A 27,373-nucleotide genomic window follows, 5' to 3' on the forward strand; every position below is an offset into this window, starting at 1 on the left:
AGAGGGAGAGAGAGGGGGGGGAGAGAGAGAGAGAGAGAGAGAGAGAGAGAGAGAGAGAGAGAGAGAGAGAGAGGGAGAGGGTGGGAGGAGGGGGAGAGAGGGGGAGGGGGAGAGGGGGAGGGGGAGAGGGGGAGGGGGAGAGGGGGGAGGGGGAGAGGGGGAGAGGGAGAGGGGGAGAGGGGGAGAGGGGAGAGGGAGAGGGGGAGAGGGAGAGGGGGGAGAGGGAGAGGGAGAGGGAGAGGGAGAGAGAGAGGGAGAGAGAGAGGGAGAGAGAGAGAGAACGAACCAGACTAAAATAATTGATAGGGATGGGGGTAAGGGTGGGGGGACAGGGGTATCAACGGTCAGTGAGTTGGATGTTCATACTGGCAGGAAGGAGGCTACCTAGGTGGAGATAAGGTATTGCTCCATCGACCAGACTCTTAGCTGGCTACAGAAAGCGGTTTACAAGCTGTGATACTTGCCAAAGGGGGTGTTACTAAGTACTGACCATGCAGGGTGCCCAAACTTCTGCTTCCGGCCCTTTTCCTTTTTTGTTATTTTTAAACTGTAAAAGATGGTAATAAAAAAAGTAATCTTGCTTAAAATATTAAAGAAATGTGTCATCTTTAACTTTATGCCTTTTGGAAATCAGGTCATCTTTTACTCGCTTAGCTATTCACAGTAACAGAAATTTTGACCACGGATGCCCAAACTTCTGCATGCCGCTGTAACTGATGCTAAGATAATTTAATAGCATGTCACCTATTTTTCCAAGGGCAAATGTGGAAGATGTTCTTACTTCAGAGCTTGTTTTTATTATCAGCTACAACATCTTAACCATTGCAGATAGAGATTTAAACTTTCAAGACAATTAAATTGTTTAATGATCCCTAACCATCGAATGTTGTTTGCAAAATCCTTCTACCCTATCGGGTCCTCTTAATATCTTGAAAACTTTAATCAAATTATTCCTTAATTTTCCAAGTTCTAGAGAATCAGTGTGTACTATCTACAAGCTGCACTGCAACAACACACCAAAGTTCCTAAGATAGCACCTTCAAGACCCACGCCCACCACTATCTAGAAGGATGAGAACAGCAGATACCTTGGTACATCACCACCTGAAAATCCCCCTCCAAGTCACTCACCATCCTGACTTGGAAACATATCACAGTACCATAGTTTCTTTGTCATTGCTGGGTCACAGATCATGGAATTCCCTCCCTAACAGCACTGTGTGTGTACCTACACCTTGGGAACTGTAGAGGTTCAAAAAGACAGCTCATCACCATCTCCTCTAGGGCAACTAGGGATGGACAATAAATGCTGGCTTAGTTGGTGACACCCACATCCTGTAAATTAATTTTAAAAAAATCCTAACTCATGCTCTACCCTTGGAGTTCAAGTTTTATTCTTTTGAGTGTTCCAAGACAAATGTTTTCCAAGTTTGGTACGCAGAATTCCTTACAGTGTTTCTGCTGTTACGAAGCTAAGAATACGAACAGTGTTGCATCACATCTACATCCAATCTGCTAGATCTGCTGGTCAGCATTCATAGAGCACTGTGGCACAGAAACAGGCCCTTTGGCCCATCTAGTTCATACTGAACTGTTACTCTGCCTAGTGCCATCAACCTGCCACCTGGACGACAGACTTCCATATCCCTCTCATCCATGTATTTGTCCAAATTTCTCTTAAAAGCTGTAATTGAACCTGCAGCCTCCACTTCTGCTGGCAGCCCATTCCACACTTACACCATTCTCTGAGTGAAGGAATTCCCCCAAAATTTCCCTTTAAATATTTCACCTTTCAGTCCTTACTCAATGACCTCTAGTTCTAGTCTTGCTGAGTGAAAATGCTTGCTTGCATTTACCCAATCTACTGCCTATATCTGTTAATTTTTTATACTTCTATCAAATCTCTCCTCATTTTCCTACACTCCAGGGAATAAGGTCCAAAGCTATTCAACCTGCAATATCCTTGTAAATTTTCTCTACGCTCTTTTAATCTTGTTGCTATCTCTCTGATAGGTATGCGATCAGAACTGCACACAATACTCCAGATTAAGCCTCACTAACATGTTATACAATTTCAACATAACATCCCAACCCTTGTACTCATACTTTGATTTATGAAGGCCAATGTATGAAAAGTTCTCAAGACCCTATCTATCTATTTGTGATGCCACTTTCAAGGATTATGGATTTGTATTTTCAGATCCCTCAGTTCTGCCACATTCCTCAGTGCCCTACCATTTACTTTGTAAGGCCTACCACGGTTTGCCCTCCCCAAAATGCAACACTTCACACGACACTCAAATTACTGCTACTCTTGCCTTCAAATTTCCAGTTAAGCTTACAGAATTCTACAAGTCACTTATGATGTAGCTAGTGAGGCATTATTTTCATAGGTTGGACACTCTTGGACAGAGTGCACGAGGTTGTTGTATTATTATTCTCCTCCACCTCCGAGTAAGATGAAAAAGAAGGGACTCTCATCTCTTCTGGAAGCCAGCAGCCTCTTGAGGGCTGACCAAAGGTGCTTTTTTTTCTTTGTAAAATGTGGTCTTTATGATCCAAAGACAATTCTCCTCCAAGAAGATTGGGTCTACTCAATCATTGAGCTGCTCGAGCAGCTGGACTGGTGATGGTGGTGGAGCCCGAAAGGGGCCTCTGAGGTTGGGATGGTGGAGAAGCCCACGATGTGTCGGAGTATCCAATTTGGGTGTGGAGGGAGCCGACCTGGCTGCAGACTGTGTTGCTGCCTGCTACTTGGAAGCATAAAGAGTACAACCATGGGGAGAGTGTCCTGGACATTTCACTTGCAACTGCAAGACTCTGTTGGACAGTGACAATGTGAGCTACACTTTGTCTGGCGGAGGAAGTTGTGTAGCCTCAGCGGTAGCCGCAAGCCTCGGGCTTGCCTGCTGCTGCAGACCAGGTGAGAGATGCATAAGATCTACAGTGTGTTTGGGCTCGGTTGGAGTCTGGCCTCTCCATCGGTGCTGCCCTGTCATGTTCAAGTGGGTGGAATGACAGGGTGGGTTGCATACGGCTGCACACTGCCAGGAGACTGCACCATCGATTGCTGGACATTGTCGCTCAGGGTCTTAGGTTAAATATGTTCTCTTATGAGTGAATATGCTTCTTAGAATATTGTGTGCAGTTCTGGTCCCCTAATCTGAGGAAAGACATTCTTGCCATAGAGGGAGTACAGAGAAGGTTCACCAGATTGATTCCTGGGATGGCAGGGACTTTCATATGAAGAAAGACTGGATCGACTAGGCTTATACTCACTGGAATTTAGAAGATTGAGGGGGATCTTATTGAAACGTATTAAAATTCTAAAGGGATTGGACAGGCTAGATGCAGGAAGATTGTTTCCGATGTTGGGGAAAGTCCAGAACGAGGGGGTCACAGTTTAAGGATAAAGGGCAAGCCTTTTTGGATCGAGATGAGGAAAAACTTGTTCACACAGAGAGTGGTGAATCTGTGGAATTCTCTGCCACAAGAAACAGTTGAGGCTGGTTCATTGGCTATATTTAAGAGGGTTAGATACAGCCCTTGTGACTAAAGGGATCAGGGGGTATGGAGAGAAAGCAGGTACAGGGTTCTGAGTTGGATGATCAGCCATGATCATACTGAATGGCGGTGCAGGCTCGAAGGGGCCGAATGGCCTACTCCTGCACCTATTTTTCTATGTTTCTATGTTTACTCGATATTTTGAATTATGTTACTTATTATAGGTTTTCTATGTTTCTATTATTTTTGAACGTTTGCTTGCTGTTTAGAATAGCTTGCATCTCGGCCCCAGAGGAACACTGTCTCGTTCAACTGTACCTATGTATGGTTTCAATGATAATTGAAACTTGATTTGATTTGAATTCTCAAACCCAGCTAGCAAGTAGGATTAATGTACATGGACAAAAAATGTCGGCCTGTGACTTAGATGAACAAAAGTTTTGTTTTCTGTACTATCCTATGGGTCTATGGCTTTTCCAAGACCAATGGAAGCTAAAATTTCGAACTATCTTGTGCAGTTGTTGGTAGATCAAAAAGTTAATTTAATATCTGAATTTGATAGATGGCTGTTTATGAATATTATTGTGAGATTTGGGATATTAGACGTGTGGACAACCACAATCTTGCTAAATGGCATAACAGCCTCACACACTAAATAGCTCACATTCTGTTCTGATGTTCGTGAGTGGCAGGTGAAAAGACAGTGCTCTATAATTGCCTGTGGCCATACCTTCAAACCTCTCCACATTTCTGTTCACTGAGAATGGTTGCCAAAACAACTTGGTTTTCGTTAATTCAGTCTAATTCATTCCAAAGGGAGCTGGGTTTTCCTCACAAGAGATGGGGAACCTGGCAACTGTAAGGGGCAGTGAGTAGCCATAATGACTGATATTAACTTGATTTTGCTTGATATTTAAAGAAGGCTTCTTTCTAAATTAAATATTAGTTTTATTTGTCACATATATGATGAAACATACAGTGAAATGCATTTTTTGCATCAAATCAGCAAGGATTGAGCTGGGCATCCCACAAATGTTGCCATGCTTCCACTGAAAAACAGCATGCCTAGACTTACCAGCTCTTATCGTAACTCTTACGTATGTAGATTTTATTCTCAGGGATCATACTACTGAAAAGATAACAGAGGGCAGTCTACTTTCTGTTTAGCTAGGATAAGCCAGAAGAGAGAGACCAGCAGGACTCCATCCTGGCCATTTTCCAATCTCAGTAATCAAAGTAAAAGACCCAGTTTGTCAATCAACCCTGAATGTAAAATCAGCATTTGCAGTTGATGACAACATCTTTAAAGACCGTAAGTACGTACACACTATTAATGTGAATATATTATAGACCACAGTGTCAGAGCGTCAGTGACCCGGAGTTCAAACCTGACCTCTCGTGCTGTCTGTGTGGGAGTTTGCATGTTCTCTCTGAGACAGCGGGGGTTCACCTGACCTGGGATGCTCCAGTTTCCTCCCATATTTCAATCGTACACTAACACATGACTATATTACGACTTATTGAGTATCTTCCCATTAAAATCAAGTTTGAAAGCTGGAGTCTGTGGACGATAAATTTACTTACAGCACCTCTTCTGGTCCGTTAACTGGGAACTTCCATTTTAACTGTATGTATTTAATTCTTAACCTCATTTTCAGCTTTGACAGATTACAATACCTCATCTCTTCCCCCCCCCCACATCTTATTTATCATTTCTAATTTTTCTTTGTAAATTTTGTTAACGGTCCTTTTTGTTCTCTACTTATGCCTGTAATTTACAGTAAGTTTATAACTGTGCTCTGTACTGTTGCTACAAAACAGGAAACTTCACAAAACTTAATTCAGTGATAAAAGATATGATCCTGAAAGCTACCGTTGTGTGTCCTTCACACGTGAGTGGAATTAGCTATTATAAACTAGCACTAATGAAGGTCTGTGCCAGGACAAAAAAGGGGGGAGCAATCAGCAAAAATAAATTACTGGAAAATAAATTGGAGATGGTTGTGATTGAAGGGAGCATTCTGAGACCCCACACAGACATGATGGACCAAATGGCTTCTTTGATAACATGAAAATGATAACATAAAAGCATGACAATATAAAGAACTGCCCGTGAGAAATTGAAAACAGTTTAAGGTCAGTGTCATGCTTCACAAATTCTGCATGGCAAGTCAAATTAGGTCGGTCAGTCTTTACAGCTTAAAGCTAGCTGTGCTACAGAAGAGTATGTTGTGAGGAACTGCCAGGTAAGGGTGATCATATCATTGCACAGTTCTCCTCTTAGAAAATGGCTCTGGAGTTCTTCATTTGATTTCTGCAACAAACAGATACAAATTCATCGAGTGCTATACAGCCTTTGAAGTGAAGAAATGCTTAGGAGTCCAGGCTGGAATGAGTACATGTATGGGTAATCAGTAATCCCAGACGCTGCAGCCTTGTTTTAGGAATAATCCTGAGCTGAAAGGATTTGCCGCATCAAGTTTGCTGCAGTGAAAAGTCTGTAAGATATGCTTCACATAGACACAGCGGAATCACTCCATCCATGCAGAACTGATGTTGATGTCAAAAGTATCGATTAATCACAAGTCAGCAATTATCAAAATCTTATTAAAAAAAATAAGAAATCAAATGGTGTGGCTCCTTTGAGCTGTACAGGCAAGAGTTTTGAACATTTGCTGATAATGTGAAGGGCGCACAAGGGCAACTTCCACAGAGTTCAAAGGAACAGTTTAGAAATAATAAATAAACTGAGAGGTGGGGAGGGGAGGAAACCACAATGTGTCAAAGATGAAAATGGGGTTAAGGATTAAAGTGCATGCAATTAAAGTAGAAGTTCCCACTTTCAGGATCTGACAGGGTGGCTGACGGATCACTGGAGCTGGAGAGAGAAGTACATTTATCTTCTGCCGAATGCCAGCCTTCAATATGAATTAACGGGAGAGTACTGGATTTAAAGGAATCATGGGCAAAGGCGACAAAGCAACTTCATCTGCCGCCTGGAACTGGCTGACTAGTACATTTCCAGAAGCTATCCCGCTAGCTGGATTTAACAGGACCGGCATAATATTGGAGCTGAGAAGAGCAATTTGTCAATGTCATCTTGATCTAACACGACTGATGCTTTTTTTTCGCAGCTCTGGTGCTCCCGGATGCATGAGTGCAGAGTCTTGCTGGGGCTTAGCTGCGTCACCCGGTCTTATCGTACACCTTTGGCGATAAGTACACTGTACTCTATTGCCGCATGCAGATTAACAGGAAATTGAAATTCATTATAAAGACAATGGCAGTATGTTAAATTTATGTAACAGGGCAGCAAACAGCACCTCATTCTCCCTGAATGACAAAGGCTGCTGGAGAGTTTTGCACAAAATAGTCTGCATAAGCATCAATGGATGAAAAATAACATTAAAGAAAACACTACACATAAATGGATAAATAAATAAATTAAAGAGACAGAGGGAGAGAGACAGAGAGAGAAAGAGAGACACACACACACACACACACACACACACACACACACACACACATACTCACTCTCTCTCTCCCCCTCTCTGTTGGAACCTTGCTGCGAACAGTGATTTAACTGACACACTGAATAGACAGAAATGCAATGAAGGATGTAAAATCTCAATTTAATGCCTAACATCACAAGGGATGATTTCCAGTTCAAAGCAGTGCTTTAGAATGGAAAATTATATTTCAAAAATACAGGGACAATTTTTAAATCAACTCTACAGTGAGATCTTGGACAGACCACTTTCAAAGGTAGTCGATTCTTTATAAAGAGATTCAACTTAAGTTTTCACTGTAGAATCAAAGGGGCAAAGGAATTAAGACATTATTTTTAGAGCGCTATGAACAGAAGAAATTTATTTAAAAATTGCCAAAATAAATCAATAAATCAGAATCAGAATCAGGTTTATTATCACCGGCAGGTGACGTGAAATTTGTTAACTTAGCAGCAGCATTTCAATGCAATACATAATCTGGAAGACAAAATAATAATAATAATAAGTAAATCAATTATAGAATACATATATTGAATATATTAAAATGTGCAAAAAAACAGAAATACTGTATATTACAAAAAGTGATGTAGTGTCCAAGGGTTCAATGTCCATTTAGGAATCAGATGGCAGAGAGGAAGAAGCTGTTAATGAATTGCTGAGTGTGTGCCTTCAGGCTTCTGTACCTCTTACCTGATGGTAACAGTGAGAAAAGGGTATTCTCTAGGTGCTGGAGGTCCTTAATAATGAAGGCTGCCTTTCTGAGACACCGCTCCCTGAAGGTGTCCTGTGTACTTTGTAGGCTAGTACTCAAAATGGAGCTGACTAGATTTACAACTTTCTGCAACTTCTTTCAGTCCTGTGCAGCAGCCCCTCCATACCAGACAGTGATGCAGCCTGTCAGAATGCTCTCCACGGTACAACTATAGAAGTTTTTGAGTGCATTTGTTGACATGCCAAATCTCTTCAAACTCCGAATAAAGTATAGCTGTTGTCTTGCCTTCCTTATAACTACATTGATATGCTAGAACCAGGTTAGATCCTTAGAGATATTGACACCCAGGAACTTAAAACTGCTCAATCTCTCCACTTCTGATCTCTCTATGAGGACTGGTATGTGATCCTTCGTCTTACCCTTCCTGAAGTCCACAATCAGTTCGTTTGTCTTACTGACGTTGAGTGCCAGGTTATTGCTGCAGCACCACTCCATTAGTTGGCATATTTCACTCCTGTACGCCCTCTCGTCACCACCTGAGATTCCACCAACAATGGTTGTATCGTCAGCAGATTTATACATGGTACTTGAGCTATCCCTAGCCACACAGTCATGTGTAAATAGAGAGTAGAGCAGTGGGCTAAACACACACCCCTGAAGTACGCGTGTTGATTGTCAGCGAGGAGGATATGTTATCACCAACCCACGCAGATTGTCGTCTTCTGGTTAGCAAATTGAGGATCCAATTGCAGAGAGCAGCTATACTTTATCAGGAGTTTGAAGAGATTTGGCATCTCAACAAATACACTCAAAATCTTCTATAGTTTTTGTGAAGCCGTGGAGAGCATTTTGGCAGGCTGCACAGGACCGAAAGGAGCTGCAGAAGGTTGTAAATCTAGTCAGCTCCATCTTGGGTACTAGCCTACAAAGTACCCAGGATATCTTCAGGGAGCGGTGTCTCAGAAAGACAGCATCCATTATTAAGGACCTCCAGCACCCAGGGCATGCCCGTTTCTCACTGTTACTATCAGGTAGGAGATACAGAAGCCTGAAGGCACACACTCAGCGATTCAGGAAAAGCTTCTTCCCCTCTGCTATCCAATTCTTAAATGGACATTGAATCTTTGGACACTACCTCACTTAATGTTTAATATACAGTATTTCTGTTTTTGCACTTTTTAAAACTCTATTCAGTATACCTAATTGATTTACTTGATTATTATTATTATTATTATTATTATATTTCATTTATTATTATTACTTTCCTCTGCTAGATTAGGTACTGCATTGAACTGCTGCTGTTAAGTTAACAAATTTCACGTCACGTGTCGGTGATAATAAACCTGATTGATTCTAATGTCTCAAAAATAAGAGATTTTTTTTCAAATACTGGTCCTGTCTAAGTAATCATTTATTAATGCTACATACATGGAATTTGCTTGTCATGTTATGAGTTTACTTAAGGCTGCTTTAATTCTGCTGACTGTATTGTGAAATAATGTAGCCAGTTCCAGATATCATATTTGCCAATGTTAGGATGATATCCCCTCTCTTCCTTCAGAATCAAGTGAACTGGTGTTAGTGTGGCATGGGAACAGAAAATTCTATCAGCAGAGAAGAACAGGGCAAAGCATTGGCACATGTGATACCTGCTTTTCTCTTTTACATAAATACTATAGTAGTGCTAGGCAGTTAGTGAACTCTGTAGAATTTTCACTACTTCTGCATGAATATGACCTAAAATGTGATCAGATCTTCACACGTACTAAAACTAGATAAAGAGAACCCATTAAATAAATAACACCAAAACATTATTCTTGTTCATTTATTTATTGAGAAAAATGATCCAATATTACAATGTATTTGTTGGAAAAAGTATGTGAAGGTTTGCTTTCAGTATCTGGTGTGACCCTTTTGTACCACAATAACGTCAACCAAATGTTTCCAGTAACTGGAGATCAGTCCTGCACATTGGCTCGGAGGAACTTTAGACCATTTCTCCTTAAGAAGCTGCTTTAACTCTGGAACGTTGGTGAGCTTCCTTACATGAACAACTTGCTTCAGGTCCTTCCACAACATTTCTATAGGACTAAACTCGGGAATTTGAAGTGGCCATTCCAAAACACGATGTGTTTTTTTTTAAACCATTCTGTTGTTGATTTACTCTTGTCTTTTGGATCATGTTTTCTTGCAACATCCAACTTGTATTAAGCTTCAGTTGACGACTGGCTACCCTGACATTCTCCTGTAAAATGCCTTGATACAATTTTGAATTTGTGTCCCTCACCAATTGCAAGCAGCAAAGCCGCTCCAAACCATGATGCTCCTTCCATCATGCTTCACAGTCGGGGTGAGGTTTTGATGTTGGTGTGCAGAACCCTTTTTCTTCCAAATATAGCAATATGCATTTCGGTCAAGAAGTTCAACTTTTCTCTCATCTGTCCACAGAACATTGTCTCAGAAGCATTGTGGAACATCCAGGTGGTCTTTTGCAAAGCTGAGATGTGCAGCAATGTTTTTTTTTGGAGAACAGTGGCTTCCTCCAAGAACAATATTTTTGTTCAGTGTTTTTGTTATAGTGGACACATGAACAGAGATTGTAGCAAGTTCTAAAAATTTCCGCAGATTTTTCCTGTTACCCTTGGGTTTTTTTTTCACCTTCTTTAATATTGCAAGGTGTGCTCTTGGCATGATCTCTGCAGGATGCCCACTCCTAGGGAGAGCAGCAACAATACTGAGTTTCCTCCATTTGGAGACAATTTCTCTTACTGTGGACTGATGAACACTCAGATCTTTAGAAATGCTTTCGTAGCCTTTTCCAGCTTCATGCATCTCTACAAGTCTTCTTCTGAGGTCCTCTGAAAGTTGTTTTAAGGCATGGTGCACATAAACAGATCTTTCTTGGCAAGAGCAGGATCTGTCAGTAACTTGACGTTGTGTGTCTTTTTTATAGGGCAGGGCACCTCTACAACCCACACCTCCAATCTCATCTCATTTTTTGGAACACCTGACTCTTGATAGCTTTTGTAGAAAGCATTACCATAGAGGATCACATACTTTTTCCAACATATACATGTAATATTGGATCATTTTTCTCAATAAATAAATGAACAAGTGTAAAGTTTTCTTGTGTTATTTATTTAATTGGGTTTTCTTTATCTAGTTTTAGGACTTATGTGAAGTTCTAATCACATTTTAGGTCATATTTATGCAGAAACAGAGAAAATTCTACAGGGTTCACAAACTTTCTAGCACCACTGTATATGTAATGACTTTACTGATTTCAGAAGAAAGCTATTGTCTGTCAATTCCACTTCACAATCAAAATTGGCAAAATTTTTTCAGTCCACTATTTTCAACCAACATTTATTTCACATTTCCTACCTACAACAACAGGCTTCCGTTAAAGTGGAATATTTAACCTTTAGCCTGTAGCACCAACAAATCCAACCTCCATTAATATGTTAAGTAATACTGTCAGTGGCCACTTTATTAGGTACACCCATATACCTGTCTGTTAATGCAAATTTCTAGTCAGCCAATCACGTGGCAGCAACTCAATGCAGAAAAGCATGCAGACGTGGTTAAGAAGTTCTGTTGTTATTCAGGCCAGACATCAGAATGGGAAAGAAATTTGATCAAAGTGACTTTGACCTTGGAATGATTGATGGTGCTAGATGGGGTGGTCTGAGTATCTCAGAAACTACTGAACTGGAATTCTCATGCACAACAGTCTTACAAAGAATGGCGCAAAAAACCCCCAAAAAAATTGGTGAGTGGTAGTTCTGTGGGCGAAAACACCGTGTTACTGAGAGGTCAGAGGTGAATGGCCAGACTGGTTCAAGCTGACAGGAAGGCCACAGTAACTCAAATAACTACTCATTACAACTGTGCTGTGCAGAAGAGCATCTCTGAACTCACAACACATCGAACCATAAAGTGCATGGGCTACAGCAGCAGAAGACCTCAAACACACACTCACTGGCCACTTTAATAGATCTACTGTGGAGAGCATTCTGACAGGCTGCATTAGTGTCTGGTATGGAGGGACTACTACGCAGGACCGAAAGAAGCTGCAGAAGGTTGTAAATCTAGTCAGCTCCATCTTGGGTACTAGCCTACAAAGTACGCAGGACACCTTCAGGGAAAGGCAGTGTCTTGGAAAGGCAGTGTCCATTATTAAGGCCCTCCAGCCCCTACGGCATGCCCTTTTCTCACTGTTACCATCAGGTAGGAGATACAGAAGCCTGAAGGCACACACTCAGCGATTCAGGAACAGCTTCTTTCCTTCCCCCCCCCCCCCCCCGCCATCCGATTCATAAATGAGCATTGAACCTTTGGACACTACCTCATCTTTATAAATATACAGTATTTCTGGGGTTTTTTTTGCATGATTTTTAATTTATTCAATATATGTATACCACTATCTATCTATCTGTTTGTTTATTTATTTACTTTTCATTCTACATTACGTATTGCTTTGAACTGCCACTGCTGAGTTAACACATTTCACATCACATACTGGTAATAATAAACCTGATTCTGATTCTGACATCAGTATAAGCTTTGGCTCCCCTGATTCAACAGTGGCTAGATGGGAGATGCCAGAGAGTAGTGGTGGATAATTGTTTATCGGGATGGAGGCCGGTGACTAGCGGGGTGCCTCAGGGATCTGTTTTGGGCCCAATGTTGTTTGTAATATACATAAATGATCTGGATGATGGGGTGGTAAATTGGATTAGTAAGTATGCCGATGATACTAAGGTAGGAGGTGTTGTGGATAATGAGGTGGATTTTCAAAGCTTGCAGGGAGATTTATGCCGGTTAGAAGAATGGGCTGAACGTTGGCAGATGAAGTTTAATGCTGAGAAGTGTGAGGTTCTACATTTTGGCAGGAATAATCCAAATAGAACATACAGAGTAAATGGTAGGGCATTGAGGAATGCAGAGGAACAGAGAGATCTAGGAATAACTGTGCATAGTTCCCTGAAAGTGGAGTCTCATGTAGATAGGGTGGTGAAGAGGGCTTTTGGAACGCTGGCCTTTATAAATCAAAGCATTGAGTACAGAAGTTGGGATGTAATGCTAAAGTTGTACAAGGCATTGGTAAGGCCAAATTTGGAATATTGTGTGCAGTTCTGGTCACCAAATTATAGGAAAGATATCAATAAATTAGAGAGAGTGCAGAGACGATTTACTAGGATGTTACCTGGGTTTCAGCAATTAAGTTACAGAGAAAGGTTGAACAAGTTAGGTCTCTATTCATTGGAGCGTAGAAGGTTGAGGGGGGATTTGATAGAGGTATTTAAAATTTTGAGAGGGATAGATAGAGTTGACGTGAACAGACTGTTTCCATTGAGAGTAGGGGAGATTCAAACTAGAGGACATGATTTGAGAGTTAGGGGGCAGAAGTTTAAGGGAAACACGAGGGGGTATTTCTTTACTCAAAGAGTGATAGCTGTGTGGAATGAGCTTCCTGTAGAAGTAGTAGAGGCCAGTTCAGTTGTGTAATTTAAGGTAAAATTGGATAGGTATATGGACAGGAAAGGAGTGGAGGGTTATGGGCTGAGTGCGGGTAGATGGGACTAGGTGAGATTAAGGGTTCGGCACGGACTAGGAGGGCCAAGATGGCCTGTTTCCGTGCTGTGATTGTTATATGGTTATATGGTTATGGTTAAAGGTTTGTCAGTGCACAAATGAAATATAAATGGCAGATTTGTTTATTTCTTCTAATACTGAACACAGCTAAATAATTACCTTTTTAAATTATCAATGGATCGGGATGCATAACTGATACATTCTTCTGACTGAAGTACTGTAGGCATTACTGTAATTTTTCCAAATACAACCACTGACCCATTGCGACTGCACAGGATCGAAATAAGCTGTAGAGACTTGTACAGTTAGCCAGCTCCATCATGGGCATTAGCCTCCGTATATCCAGGACATATTCAAGGAGCAATGCCTCAGAAAAGGGGCATCCATTATTAAGGACCCCATCAGTGAGGTCATATCATATTCTCATTACTACCACCAGGGAGAAGGTACAGAAGCCTGAAGGCACACACTCAACAATTCAGGAACAGCTTCTTCCCTCTGCATTCCGATCCCTAAATGGACATTGAACCCATGAACACTACCTCACTACATTTTTATTTCTATTTTTGTACTACTTATTTAAATTAACTATTTAATATGGATATACTTACCGTATTTCAGAGTTTTTTATTATTATGTATTGCAATGTACAGCTGCTGCAAAGACAACAAATTTCACAACATTTGCTGGAGATATTAAATCTGACCCATTTCAAATATATCTTTTACAACGGTTTGAATTTCTGACTGCTACCTATTACAAGGCACAACAGGGTTCCTTCAGAGAAGTGCTGCCTCATGTCTAACAGACGTTGAAGATATATCTTGGCCTAAGTCAAATTTTATTTCAATATAAGTGATGGAGCTTCACAAATTTCTCAATTTCGAAGGATTTCTTTTACTTAGATAGTATATCATCCATCTTGGGGAACAGAGAATCCCCGAAATGGATGATATTCTATCCAAGTAAAAGATTAACTCCTCAGAAAGAGAAAGGAAACTGGTGACGGAAGAAAACAAATAGGGAACTGTCATATCTAAGTAATTTATCAGAGGCGATGGAGTTGTAACTGAAAGATTCCTCTATTACAAGTTAAATCCCACTGTATTAATCTTGGCAATGTAATCAGGAGTGTTTAACTTGTGTGTTGTTGCACTTTCCAACCACCATGCCTAAAACACCATAGAATAAAAGAGCAAAACAATTTGATTCAGAACACAAAGACAATATAAATACACTGAAATTTGATATAAAAAAAACACAGACTGGCAATTATACTTTGTCAGATAGTGGACCCTGATCATTTTCAATTATTTCTATTTAGTTGATTCTTTACTTTTATTTAAACAGATGGGTCCTGCCTAATATATGATTTTTTTTCACTGCTGTTGGCATTTGATGAGGCTCAAAAGGACAATGACACTTTCCCTTCAGGTTACATTAATAACTGGAGGGAACATAACATCTGCAGGTTTCATTTGATGAAATGCAGAGACCTTTTTTTAGGACAAAACGCAAAGTGGAGGGCAGCTGCTTAGACCCTTCCACTGGCATAGGTCCAGGTTAATCTCTGAACGTACCCTGGACATACCAGGCAAGTAATTCATTCTGCACTGTTGTCATTATTTTTGTTCCTGTCATTCGTGAAAGCCATCAAATCGATGTGGCAAGCGAACCATTAATTTCACATAATAGTGTTGTCTAAAATGAACTCACAATAATTAGCAAAGCATTAAAAATAGTTAATAAGTACAGCTCTATAGTTAGATTTGTGTCACTGCAGCAGGCGTAATCAGCTATCCAAAGCTGTGTGCTTTATGAAAGCCTCATGCCTGCAGGGAGATGCACACTGGACAAATCAGTTACCTTTTTTTACTGAGATGGAATGTTCCAGAAGAAACACAGTTTGTTTCCAGTGAGTTTTGGTACTTTTTGGACCAGTGGAGAACATGACCTGGAAACCAAAGTGCAAAGGTATCTGATGAAAGGCATTATTTCTAAAGAAGCAGCACACTCACGCTTGCACAAAAACAGCACCCAATACAATTAGACATGAAGAATACAATGACCAGATCTGATAAAGAAGGGTCTTTGCATAAATATTGAGGGTGTAAAGAAAAGATTAGCTTTATTTGTCACATGTACATGAATGAATGAATTAATGAAATTTTACTTCAGTCAGTACAAACATAGCAAAAAGCATCATTTTCAACGATGATTTCATAAAACAAAGTTAAATAATTACAATCTTTAAAAGAGACCAAAAGGGTGTAGGCTGAAGCTACAGTTTATGACGCCTACCCCCTTACTCATATAAAAACATATTTAGCGTCAATCATCGCATCAAAACAAAAAATTTCATAATCTTTTAGCACAAAGTCCAATTCCAAGTATCACTTATTTACATTACTCCCATTAATTTTAAATCATAGATTTTGTATTTGATCATTAAATTATTTTTTAAATAATTTTTTAAACTTGTTAAGTGTGGTTCATGTTTTTAGATTTTCACTACAACTGTTCCATAGATTCACCCCTCTGACTGAAATACAATGATTTTTTACATTTGTTCTTATCCTTTGTTTTTGAAATACACATGTTCCTCTCAAATCATGTTGACTTTCTCTCATCTTAAACAATCTTTGTATACTTTGTGGCAACTGTCCATTTTTTACTTTATGCATAATTTGTATCATTTTAAAATCTAGAAAATCTCTGAACTCTAAAGTATTTAGATGAATAAATAGTGGACTGGTTGGCTCACAATAACTTGTCTTATTTATAATTCGTATGGCTTTCTTTTGGAGTAGAAAAATCGAGCTTGTATTTGTTTTGTATGTATTTCCCCATACCTCTACACAGTAAGTCATGTATGGGTCTATAAGAAATCTTGCGAAATGCATCACTTGAGTCAAATCACATCGGCAAGGATTGTGCTAGGAAGCTCGCGAGTGTCGGCATGTTTCTGATGATAACATGGCATGCCACAGCTCACTAACCCTAATCTTATGTCTTTGGTACATGGGAGGAAACTGGAGCACCTGGAGGAAACCCATGTGGTCTTGGGAGGAAAAATATAAGCTCCTTACAGAAGGCGGTGGGAATTGAAACCTGATCTAACAGCTGGAAATGTAAAGCACTGTACCAACCGCTGCGCTTCTGTGCCATGGGACGGCTCTGCAATTCCAACTGTGCCAATTGCTCGGTTGTATGTGAAAAAGACAATCTCCATTCATGCCTCAACATCTTATAACAAAAAAAGTAGGAAGAGAAATAGTCAACGCAAGAAGTTCTACAGGTGCTGAAAATCCAGAGCAACGCACACAAAATGCTGGAAGAACTCAGCAGGTCAGGCAGCATCTGTCTAAGGCATAGATAAGACAGAGGCAAGGAAGTTGCTTCCACTGGTTGGTGAGGTTAAAACTAGGGGACATAGCCTCAAGATTCAGGGGAGTAGATTTAGGACGGAAATGAGGAGGAACTGCTTCCTCCAGAGAGTGGTGAATCTGTGGAATTTCCTGCCCAATGAAGCAGTGGAGGCTACCCCAATAACTATCTTTAAGACAAGTTTGGATAGATCTTTGCATAGTAGGGGAATTAACATTTATGGGGAAAAGGCAGGTAAGTGGAGATGAATCCATGGCCAGATCAGCCATGATCTTATTGAACGGCAGGGCAGGCTCTACAGGCCAGAAGACCTACTCCTGCTCCTATTTCTTATGTTCTTATGAAATGAATACACAGTCGATGTTTCGAGCTGAGACTTCATCAGGACTGGAGCAACATCAGAGAAATCATACACTTCTTTGAATGTCCAGCTTTGTGTTTTGAGGCTAACAAAGTAAAGAGAAAGATGTGGCGATTTATTTTCAAACAAGTAAATTAATAGGCACAGAAATACATGGCTTGTAGGAGGGATGATTGATAAGTTTGTGGCCTAGGGTAGGTGTCAATTTTAGAAAACCTAGCACATTTATTTTTCAACATGGTGCCCTCCTACATTTACACACTTAGTCCAGCGGTCGTGGAGCAGACGGATCTTGGACCTCCAGAGAGTGTCCACAGATGGGTGATTGATAAGTTCGTGGCCTAAGGTAGAAGAAGAGTCATACAGCTCTCATTACATGCACATGCAATTCCAATCTTTGAGTGATTATGCAGAAAATTAATAACATCTCCTTCTACCTTAGGCCACGAACTTATCAATCACCCATCTGTGGACACTCTCTGGAGGTCCAAGATCCGTATGCTCCACGACCGCTGGACTAAGTGTGTAAATGTAGGAGGGGACCATGTTGAAAAATAAATGTGCTAGGTTTTCCAAAATTGACTCCTACCCTAGGCCATAAACTTATCAATCACCCCTCGTAAGGGATGTGGAAGCAGACTCAATAATGACTTTCAATGGAGGATTGAACATATGTACTTGGAATGTTAACATATGCAGGATTATAGGGAAAGAATACAGAAGTGAGGCTAATTCAAAGAGTTGGCACAGGAATATTATACGCTTTCTGGCAAAACAGCTTTGCAATTAAGTGAGCGAGCATCCTATTCTGTATATGCACTGTGCAGAGAGCCCTGCTGTTGCAAGTCCTTACCTTACTGCTGCAATTCTTCTCAAATGAAATATCAAAGTAGCCAGCAATTGCCTGAAATAAAAGCACAACATAAAATCAAAAAAATATATATATAAATGTGCACAATTCGCTGAATAATATGTCAGCAGATGTGAGACATTTGTGGTTTGTTGTTGCTGCCTTTCACATCAAGACTGATTTTGTTATATTATTCCACAGCTGTGACAAATGTTGTACTGCAGCGTCTTAAACCATTTGTATGACATTTTTACCAATAGGGTAATAAAAGAAGTAGCTCTATAACTCTACAAAATAACATCTTCACAGAGAAATTCTCAGGTCCAACAGCAATCTATGTTGAAATGGCAGCCGTAGCATAGCAGAACCATTGCTAGACTTATCTCAGTAGCATAAGCAAATTTTGACACCAGATGCAAAAAAAAAGACATTTATTAAGGTGACCAAAAGCTTGCTTGAGAAGATAGTCTCAAAGGACCGGCTTAAGGGACTGAAGTGCAGTAAGGTTTCGTGAGGGGATTCCAAAACACAGGAGCCACGTGGCAGTAGCCAAATGATGGCTGAAAGAAAACAGGGACAAACACAAGAGGCCAGAATGGGAGAAATGGTGCTCCAAAAGAGCGTTTGAGCAAGAGCTTTGATCAAAGCCACGTTCAGATTCAGATTAACATATTTATCATATGTATATCAAAATATACAGTGAAGTACATTGTTTGCGTTAATAACCAACACGCCCAAGGATATGCGAGAGGGCAGCCCGCAAGTGTCGCCACACATTCTGGCATCATGAGAACCCTATTCATTGAGATTTAATTAAAGCAATGGCCTAGACCCAATGATAACAGTCTTATCACTCATAGAGTAATACAACATGGAACTAGGCCCTTAGGCCTAACTCATCCATGCCAACCAAGATTTTCACCTAAACTAGACCAATTTGCCCATGTTTGCATCCCTTGAAACCAGGAGTTCCCAAACTTTTTTGATGCCAGGGACCCCTACTGTTAGCCAAGGGGTCTATGCCCCCAGGTTGGAAACCCCTGCTCTAAACCCTTCTTATTACATTTATCCAAACGCCTTTTTAAAAAGTCATTGCTGTACTTGCCTCAACTATTTTCTCTGGCCGAAAATTCGATATAATAAGATATCATGTATTTTAATATCTGAATGACAGAATCGTATTTTCATTCTGAAACAACAAACTTTTACTTATACGGTGCTGTTAACAACAATTGGATGACAAAAACTCCTTCGCAGATTGAAGCCCTCTTCAACTAAAGCCTCTGTTACAACTTCAGCAAGCAGTCACTTTGTGTGCAGCTAGACTTGGATAATTAGACCAAATTATTACTTTGGACCTTATTTCAGATGCAGCAGTCAAGATATTTTCAGCCAGTTTTACTGACTTTGCTCATGCTTTTCTGCTTGAAGTTCCATGGAAAAAAAAATAAAATCAAATAATTGCAGATGTTGCTAATCAGAAGTTCAGAAAATAAAGTATTCAGAGTTTAGATTTTGCAAATCATAAACGCAAAGTTTTTTGCAGATGCTGGAAATCCAGAGTAACGTACACAAGATGCTAAGGAAAGTGAGCAGATCAGGCAACATCGATGGAGAGGAAACAGCCTATCACCTTTTCTGCTTATCATCTCCCAGCTTTTCATTTCATTCCCTCTCCCCCTCACTCAGGTTCATCTATCACCTCCCATTTTGTACTCCTTCCCCCCCACCCCGCCACCTTCTTATTCTGACTTCTTCCTCCTTCCTTTCTAGTCCTGATGAAGAGCTTTGCACCAAAACATTGACTGTTTGTTCCCCTCCATAGATGTTGCCCCACCTGCTGTGTTTCTCCAGCATTTGTGTGTGTTACTCAGTGTGGCAACCATTTTTACATTTATTGGAGAAGCTAGGAATGAGAGTTATCTTCGGCACTTCACAAAACTGTTTGAGAGAGAAAGCAATGAGTATTTGCAGAAAGACTGCCTCCCCTCCAAAGGGTTGAGTGTAACTTTGGGGATCGATGATGTAATGGCTCAAGATGTATACTGGGGATAACTGTGCCAGTCTTCATACTCATAGAATCATAGACCTATACCATAAGGAAACAAGAACTTTGTCCCACAAAATCAGGCATCTAATTATACTCAAACACTAGAAAATCTGCAGATGCTTGAAATCCAAAGCAACATGTACAAAATGCCAGAGGAACTCAGCAGGTCAGGCAGCATCTATGGAAATGAGGAAACATTCTATGTTTCGTGTGTGCTGCATCTAATTATACTCATCCTACATTAATCCTTCCCACATTTCCCTTAATTCTCCCCAAATTCCATATCTCACCTACATTTTAGGGGCAATTTATGAAGGCCGATGAACCTACTGACTGGCGTGTTTGTGGTATACGTGAGGAAGTACTCAGTGAAAACACATGAGGTCACAGGGAGATGATGTAAACTCCACTCTGAATCAACAGAAGGTTAAAATCAAGTCTGGGTTGCTGGAGCTGAGGGGCAATCGCTCTATTAGCTGTGTCGCCATGCCAGCCTGGATTATGGATCCAAGGGTGCTTGAAACACCAATTTATTTTGGAAAACAACAAGAATAATTAAGAAGCTACTTATATCCAAAACAGTGCATTGCAGATTTCCTGAGTTACAGTCAACTCTTTGGAGTCCTCTTCTATGCACTCATCACTTCCATTCTGATTAAAATCACAAAAGAGGGCCTCTCATACCCATTCCTTCTACTCTCTCCAACAAGCATGAAAATGACCTCACAGCCCGAACCAACAGCAGTACCTACAACAATGCAAAGTCAGAAAAAGTGGCAGTAAAGGCTTTTCAAGCTGGGCTTAAGCAGGGATCTAAAATAAATTATTCAATTTGCTCAAAAAAACAATATATGATGAAAGTGAACTTCTGTCAGTGCGGAGTATGTAGCTAACCACTGTTGTTGCTAATAAACAGGAAACTAGGCTGTTTGTCTGTTTTCCCCACAAACTCACTAGCTCAAGAAGGATTCAAGAAAGGCTGTCATTTTTTTTGGTCTCCAAATTTTGAATTTCTCTGTTGAAAGAAATTTCATATGCAGGTCTACTAAAATTGCAGGACCTGTAAAGAAGCAGATGGGAAAAATCAGTGACAACACTACCCACTGGGCAAGCTGCCTTTTCCAAAAGCTCCCTTCTGGAAAGTACAAAAGGGCCATTGAAACAAAAAATTTTTACACTATCTTACAAATTTCTTCTCTCAAGCAGTTGATCTGAGCCACCACTTTTGTTAGCCCTCTCCACACCCACCTATTAAGTTTCCTGTACCTAATAAAATGGCCACTAAGTGCATGTCTGTGGTCTTCTGCTGCTGTAGCCCATCCACTTCAAGGACTGTGTGTTCAGTGATGCTCTTCTGCACATCACTGTTGTAACACGTGGTTATTTGAGTTACTGGTGCCTTCCTGTCAGCTTCAATCAGCCTGGCCATTCTCTTCTGGCCTCTCTCATTAACAAGTTGTTTTCACCCTCAGAAAGGCAACTCACTGTGTTTTTTGCACCATTCTCTGTAAACTTTAGAGATTGTTGTGTGTGAAAATCCCAGGAGATCAGCAGTTTCTGAGATACTCAAACCACCCCGTCTGGCACCAACAAAGTCCACAAAGTCACTTAGATCACCTTCGTTCCCCATTCTGCTGTTTGGTCTGTACAACAACTGAACCTCTTGACCATATCTGCACGATTTTATGCACTGAGTTGCTGCCACATGAAGGGCTGATTAGATATTTGCATTAATGAGCAGATGTACAGGTTTAGCTAATAAAGTGACCACTGTATTTTTCTTATTCTTTATGAATATTGAATGTTATTTATTGTTGTGTACTGTTCCCTAGCCAACACATCACAGCAAATTCCTAATACATGTAAATGTATATGGTGAATAAAGTTGATCCTTGATGAGGTTGTGTCACAACCTTTGGTCTCTTGTCCAAGTGGCCTTGCTTGGAGCACTAGTCAAGGCAGCAAATCATCAATTTTAACTGCAGGGCAGGCCATGGTCAAGATATATTCCAAATTGTCCTGATTGTGATCTGAGAGGTGATAATTTCAAGGCTAGCTCTCAAATATTGGTAAACAGTAGAGGGATGGAAGGAATGAGTTATCTCTGGAAGGCAGGGAGTAGAAGCAATGGTCTTTGCCACAAAAGATGTTTCCGATGTTGGGGAAGTCCAGAACGAGGGGTCACAGTTTAAGGATAAAGGGGAAGTCTTTTAGGACCGAGATAAGGAAAAACTTCTTCACACAGAGAGTGGTGAATCTGTGGAATTCTCTGCCACAGGAAACAGTTAAGTCGGTTCATTGGCTATATTTAAGAGGAAGTTAGATATGGCCCTTGTGGCTAAAGGGATCAGGGGGTATGGAGAGAAAGCAGGTACAGGGTTCTGAGTTGGATGATCAGCCATGATCATACTGAATGGCGGTGCAGGCTCAAAAGGCCGAATGGCCTACTCCTGCACCTATTTTCTATGTGTAACGGGGGTTTCTTCTTTTTCTTTGTTACTGTGTATGTAATCAAAAGGGCTTTGTTTTGTTAACTAGCAGGAATGTTTCTTTGTTGCGAGAGTGTGCTGGGAGAATTGTATTCCTTTGTAAACCAAATGGGGATTAATGTTCTTTCTTCTGAGTCTGTAAGCTTTTGTTGACGGGCTTTTGGGCAGATCGGCGCGAGGGGGTTGAGAGAGAGGACGCAATGCTGTAAGCTGGGCGAGGAACGGACCCCAAGCGGGGGTCCGAGGCCAGGAGGTACTCCGAGGAAGGGGGATGAAGCTAGATGTGCTTGGGTGACTACTTCGGAGGGTCCTGAGCTGCAAGTCGAGGAGTTCGGAGGGGATCGAATGGTGGCCAGAAGACTTCAGTAATTGAGCTCCAACGGTTGTGCACGAAGTGGTTTGGACTTTGATAAGTTTGGCGCCTTTTCTTTATTTTTTCTCTTCATATATATTAGATCATTATTAATCACTTAGTTATAGTAACCTTTATAAATTGTACTCATTTAATCGCTTATGGTGTACTGTCAGTTTTTTGGGCGAGGTGGGGACATCACACAGCATCCACACCAGCTGATTACCCAGTTTGGCGGGGCCGAAGGCTGCTCCCCCTAGACGGGAACGAGCTGAGCGAGCCTGAGGCGACCCACGGGGTTACATATGTTTCTAAAAGTACTGGTGCTGGTGGTGAGAGTTCAGACAGAGGATGAATATCTTTTCTAGCAGACTAAGAGACTTCCCATTCCTCCTATCATTTGTTTGAAAATTTCAAAAAGGAAATATTAAGAATGAACAGTAAAAGACAGTGGGACAGGTACATAGATTGGAAAGGTTTAGAAGGTTATAGGCCAAACTCTGGCAAATGGGACCAGCTGAATGGGTATCTTGGTTAGCATTGTCCAGATGGGCAGAAGGCCGTGTCTGTGCTCTTTGACTCGGTGAAATTTTGAGGCCTCTTTTGCCACAACACTGAGAGAGGAAAAGCCATCCTCACTTAGCCTGATAACATAATCTGCAAGTAATCTATGTGCTTACATAAGGCCTCAGTAACAATTACTGTCCATGCCTTCAGTGTCTGATGGGTGGGGAGGGAGAGAATAAAGATCATCCATTACTTTTCTGATGATTTGTTTAAGTTTCTAACCCCCCACTGTGTCCACATACCCAGCTTGAGAACAAAAACAGAAGAGTGGGCCAATTGTCTCCTTGCGGCAGCTCTGCATTCATTTCCTTCCCTGAGCCCCACATCCCTTATTAGCCTAGACTGACTTCAGCCTCAAATACAATATGCATCTGCACTGCTGAGGTGGGGAATCCGAAAGATGGTTTCTGATGATATTTATTGTAATATTAGTCGTAATATTTATTTATTCATTGAGATACAGCATGGAATAGGCCTTTCCAGCCTTTCGAACCACGCAGCCCAGCAATCCCCTGATTTAATCCACGCCTAGTTACAGGATAATTTACAATGACTAAATAACCTACCAACTGGAACATCTTTGGACTGTGGGAAAATCCGGAGGCAATCCTTGCAAACCCAAACTCCTTACAGGCAGCGTGGGAATTGAACCCAGGTCATTTGTACTGTAAAGCGTTGTGCTAGCAACTACACTAAATATGCTTCATGCTAAACTCCCTACCTAGAGGAGATTTACCAGGATGCTGCCTGGATTAGAGAGCAAATCTTATTAGGACATGGAAAAGCTAGGGCTTTTCTCTTTGGGGTGAATGTGAGGTGCCTTGATAGATGTGTATAAGATGATAAGAGACACAGATCAAGTGGACAACTAGAGAATATCTCTCAGGTCAGAAATGGATAATAGGGGAATCAATTTAAGGTGACTGGAGGAAAGTATTGGAGAAAGCCAGAGGTAAGATTTCTTTTACACAGAGAGTGCTGGGTGAATGAAACACCCTGCCAGGGGTGGTGGTAGAGACAGACACATTAGGGACATTTAAGAGACTCTTAGATAGAACATGGATGATAGAAAAAAAATGGAAGGCTATGTTAGATTGATCTTGGAGAAGGTTAAAAGGTTTGCAAAGCATCGTGGGTAAAAGGCCTGTTCTGTGCTGTAAGGTTCCATGTTTAGAGCAAGGGTTTCCAGCCTTTTTTATGCTATGGACCAGTACCATTAAGCAAGAGGTCTGTGGATGCCAGGTTGGGCGCCCCGTTTCAGGCATTCAAATGAGCATCTAACATGCACTAGCATTCACAATCAGAAAATGATGGATATTATCCCACTGTAGGAAAGAAAGCCTACTGTACAGCCTTCTCAGACAGGGAAATATGTGGATGCCTTACTGTCATAGTCACAGAATCATACAGTACAGAACATGCCCTTCAGCCCACTGTTCATGCTACCCCTCATTTACATTAATCCTACGTGAATTTTATTTTACTCCCGTCGATTCCCTCAGATTTTTATCACTCACCTGTGCACTAAAGAATGAAGAAAAACAATAGAACCAAAGAAAAACTAGATACAAATAGACTGACAAACACACTAATGTGCAAAAGAAGACAAACTAAACAAATATATAAAAAACATAAATAATAGACAAACAATTAAATAGATAATATCGAGAACATGAGTTGTAGAGTCCTTGGAAATGAGTGTAGGTTGTGAATCAGTTCTGTGTTGAGGTGTGTGAAGTTTTCCACACAGGTTAATTTTTAATATTTTGATTTGTCAAGGCTACTCTATCATTAGTCACAAGTGATTCGATTCTAACATTAGCTCTGCATTCCCACTGTGCTACAATAAAGTTTCCAGTAGGGAATGCCATTCTTTGTTGGAACTGAATAAATTCTTGTTGATTTTCAACAGGTACACAAGTTGTTCATAAAATAGAGGAATACTAACAATTCTCAAGTTGGAAACATGACAGGAAACTTCCACAAAATCAACGTCTTTCTTTGGTGATATTCCTGAAGGGATAAATATTGGCTCAAACACAGGGGAAAGATACTAACCTCCTCTTTTTCAAACTTATGCTAGGATAAGGATAACTTGTCTCAATGACTATTGCCCAGCAGCACTTACATCATCTGTGATAAAGCGGTTTGAGAGGTTGGTGATGAAACACATTTAACTCCTGCCTGAGAAGTGACTTGGATCCACTCCAATTTGCCTACCAGCAGAACCGGCTGATCCTGGAACATCTGGATAAGGATGCATACATCAGGATGCTCTTTATTGACTACAGCTCAGTATTTAATCCCCTCAAAACTTATCAACAAGCTTCAGGACCTTGGCCTCATCATCTCCTTGTAGAGTTGGATCCTCAAGTTTCCTCACTTGCAGATCCCAGAAAGTTCTCTTCAACAATCTCCATCAGCACAGGTGCACCACAAGGCCGTGTGCTTAGCCCCCTGCTCTACTCGCTAAGCACAGCTCCAATGCCATATTTAAGTTTGCTGATGTTGCCACAGACGTTGTCCAATTCAATAGTGGTGACGAAGCAGCATGTAGGAGGGAGACTGAAAATTTGGCTGAGTGGTGCCATAATAACAACCTCTCACTTAACGATAACAAGACCCAGGAGTGGATTATTGGCTTCAGGAGAAGGAAACTGGAGGTCAATGAGCGAGTCCTCATTGGGGGAGCAGAGGTAGACAGGGTCAGCAACTTTAAGTTATCTCAGTGTTCTCAATTCAGAGGACTTGCCCTGGGCCCAGCGCATAGGTGCAATTACGAAGAAAGCAGCATCCACTATCAGGGACCGCCAGGAGCCAGATCATGCTCTCTTCTTGCTGCTGCTATCAGGAAGAAGATATAGGAGCTGCAGGACTCACACCACCTAGATCAGAAACAGTCATTACCCCTCAACCATCAGGCTCTTGAACCAGTGGGGATAACCAGTGGACCAGCTGGAAAAATGGGCTGAAAAGTGGCAAATGAAATTTAATGCAGTCAAGTATGAAGTATTGCATTTTGGCAGGACCAACCAGGGTAGGTCCTACACAGTGAATGGTAGGGCACCGAGGAGTGTGGTAGAACAAAGGGATCTATGAATACAGGTCCATAATTGATCGAAAATGGTGTCACAGGTTGATGGTGTCGTAAAGAAAGCTTTTGGCACTTTGGTCTTCATAAATCAAAGTATTGTGTACAGGAGATGGAATGCTATGTTGAAGTTGTACAAGACATTGTTGAGGCCTAATTTGGAGTATTATGTGTAGTTTTGCTCACCTACCAGCAGGAAAGATGTAAATAAGGTTGAAAGAGTGCAGAAAAAATTTACAAGGATGCTGTTGGGTCTGGAGGACCTGTTATAAGATTGAATAGGTTAGGACCTTAGAATGTAGAAGAATGAGAGAAGATTTGATGGAGGAATATAAGATTATGGGGGGTATAGAAAAGGTGGGCCTTTTTCACAGAGGTTGGGTGGGACGACAACTTGACGTTAGGGTGAAAGTTGAAAAGTCTAAGGGGAACAGGAGAGGAAATATCTTTGCTCAGAGGGTTGTGGGAGTGTGGAATGAGCTGTCATTGCAAGTGGTGCATGCAAGCTTCATTTCAACATTTAAAAGAAGTTTGGATAGCTCCATGGATGGCAGGGGGCATGGAGGGCTATGGTCCAAATGCACATCGATGGGAGTAGCTAGTTTAAATGGCTCAGCACAGACTAGATGGGCTGAAGGCCCTGTTACTGTGCTATACTTTTCTATCACTCTATAACCTTAACTTCACTTGCCTATCACTGAACTGTTCCCACAACCTATGGACTCATTTTCAAGGAGTTTTCATCTCATGTTCTCGATATTTACTGCTTATTTATTTATTGTCATTTCTTTTTCTATTTTGTATATATTTGCACAGTTTGTGGCTTTTGCACATTGGTTATTTGACTGCCCTGTTGGTGCAGCCTTTCATTGGTTCTACCTTGGTTCTTGGATTTACTGAGGAT

The 27,373-nt window shown here is 40.9% G+C and overlaps 1 protein-coding gene across 3 annotated transcripts in view; it reads right to left on the reverse strand.

The window, feature by feature from the left end:
• Positions 1-27,373, reverse strand: part of prmt3 (protein arginine methyltransferase 3) — a 255,955-nt gene that overhangs the window by 19,465 nt on the left and 209,117 nt on the right. For all 3 annotated transcript variants that reach the window (XM_059976035.1, XM_059976033.1, XM_059976034.1), the window contains 2 exons: positions 17,924-17,974; positions 15,189-15,276 (listed from right to left, as the gene is read on the reverse strand). In XM_059976035.1, coding sequence (XP_059832018.1) covers positions 15,189-15,276; positions 17,924-17,974 — 139 coding nt within the window. The remainder of the gene's footprint in view (positions 1-15,188; positions 15,277-17,923; positions 17,975-27,373) is intronic.

The sequence above is a fragment of the Hypanus sabinus genome, chromosome 7 (genome assembly GCF_030144855.1).
Source record: "Hypanus sabinus isolate sHypSab1 chromosome 7, sHypSab1.hap1, whole genome shotgun sequence".
In the NCBI taxonomy this organism is placed as follows: domain Eukaryota; kingdom Metazoa; phylum Chordata; class Chondrichthyes; order Myliobatiformes; family Dasyatidae; genus Hypanus; species Hypanus sabinus.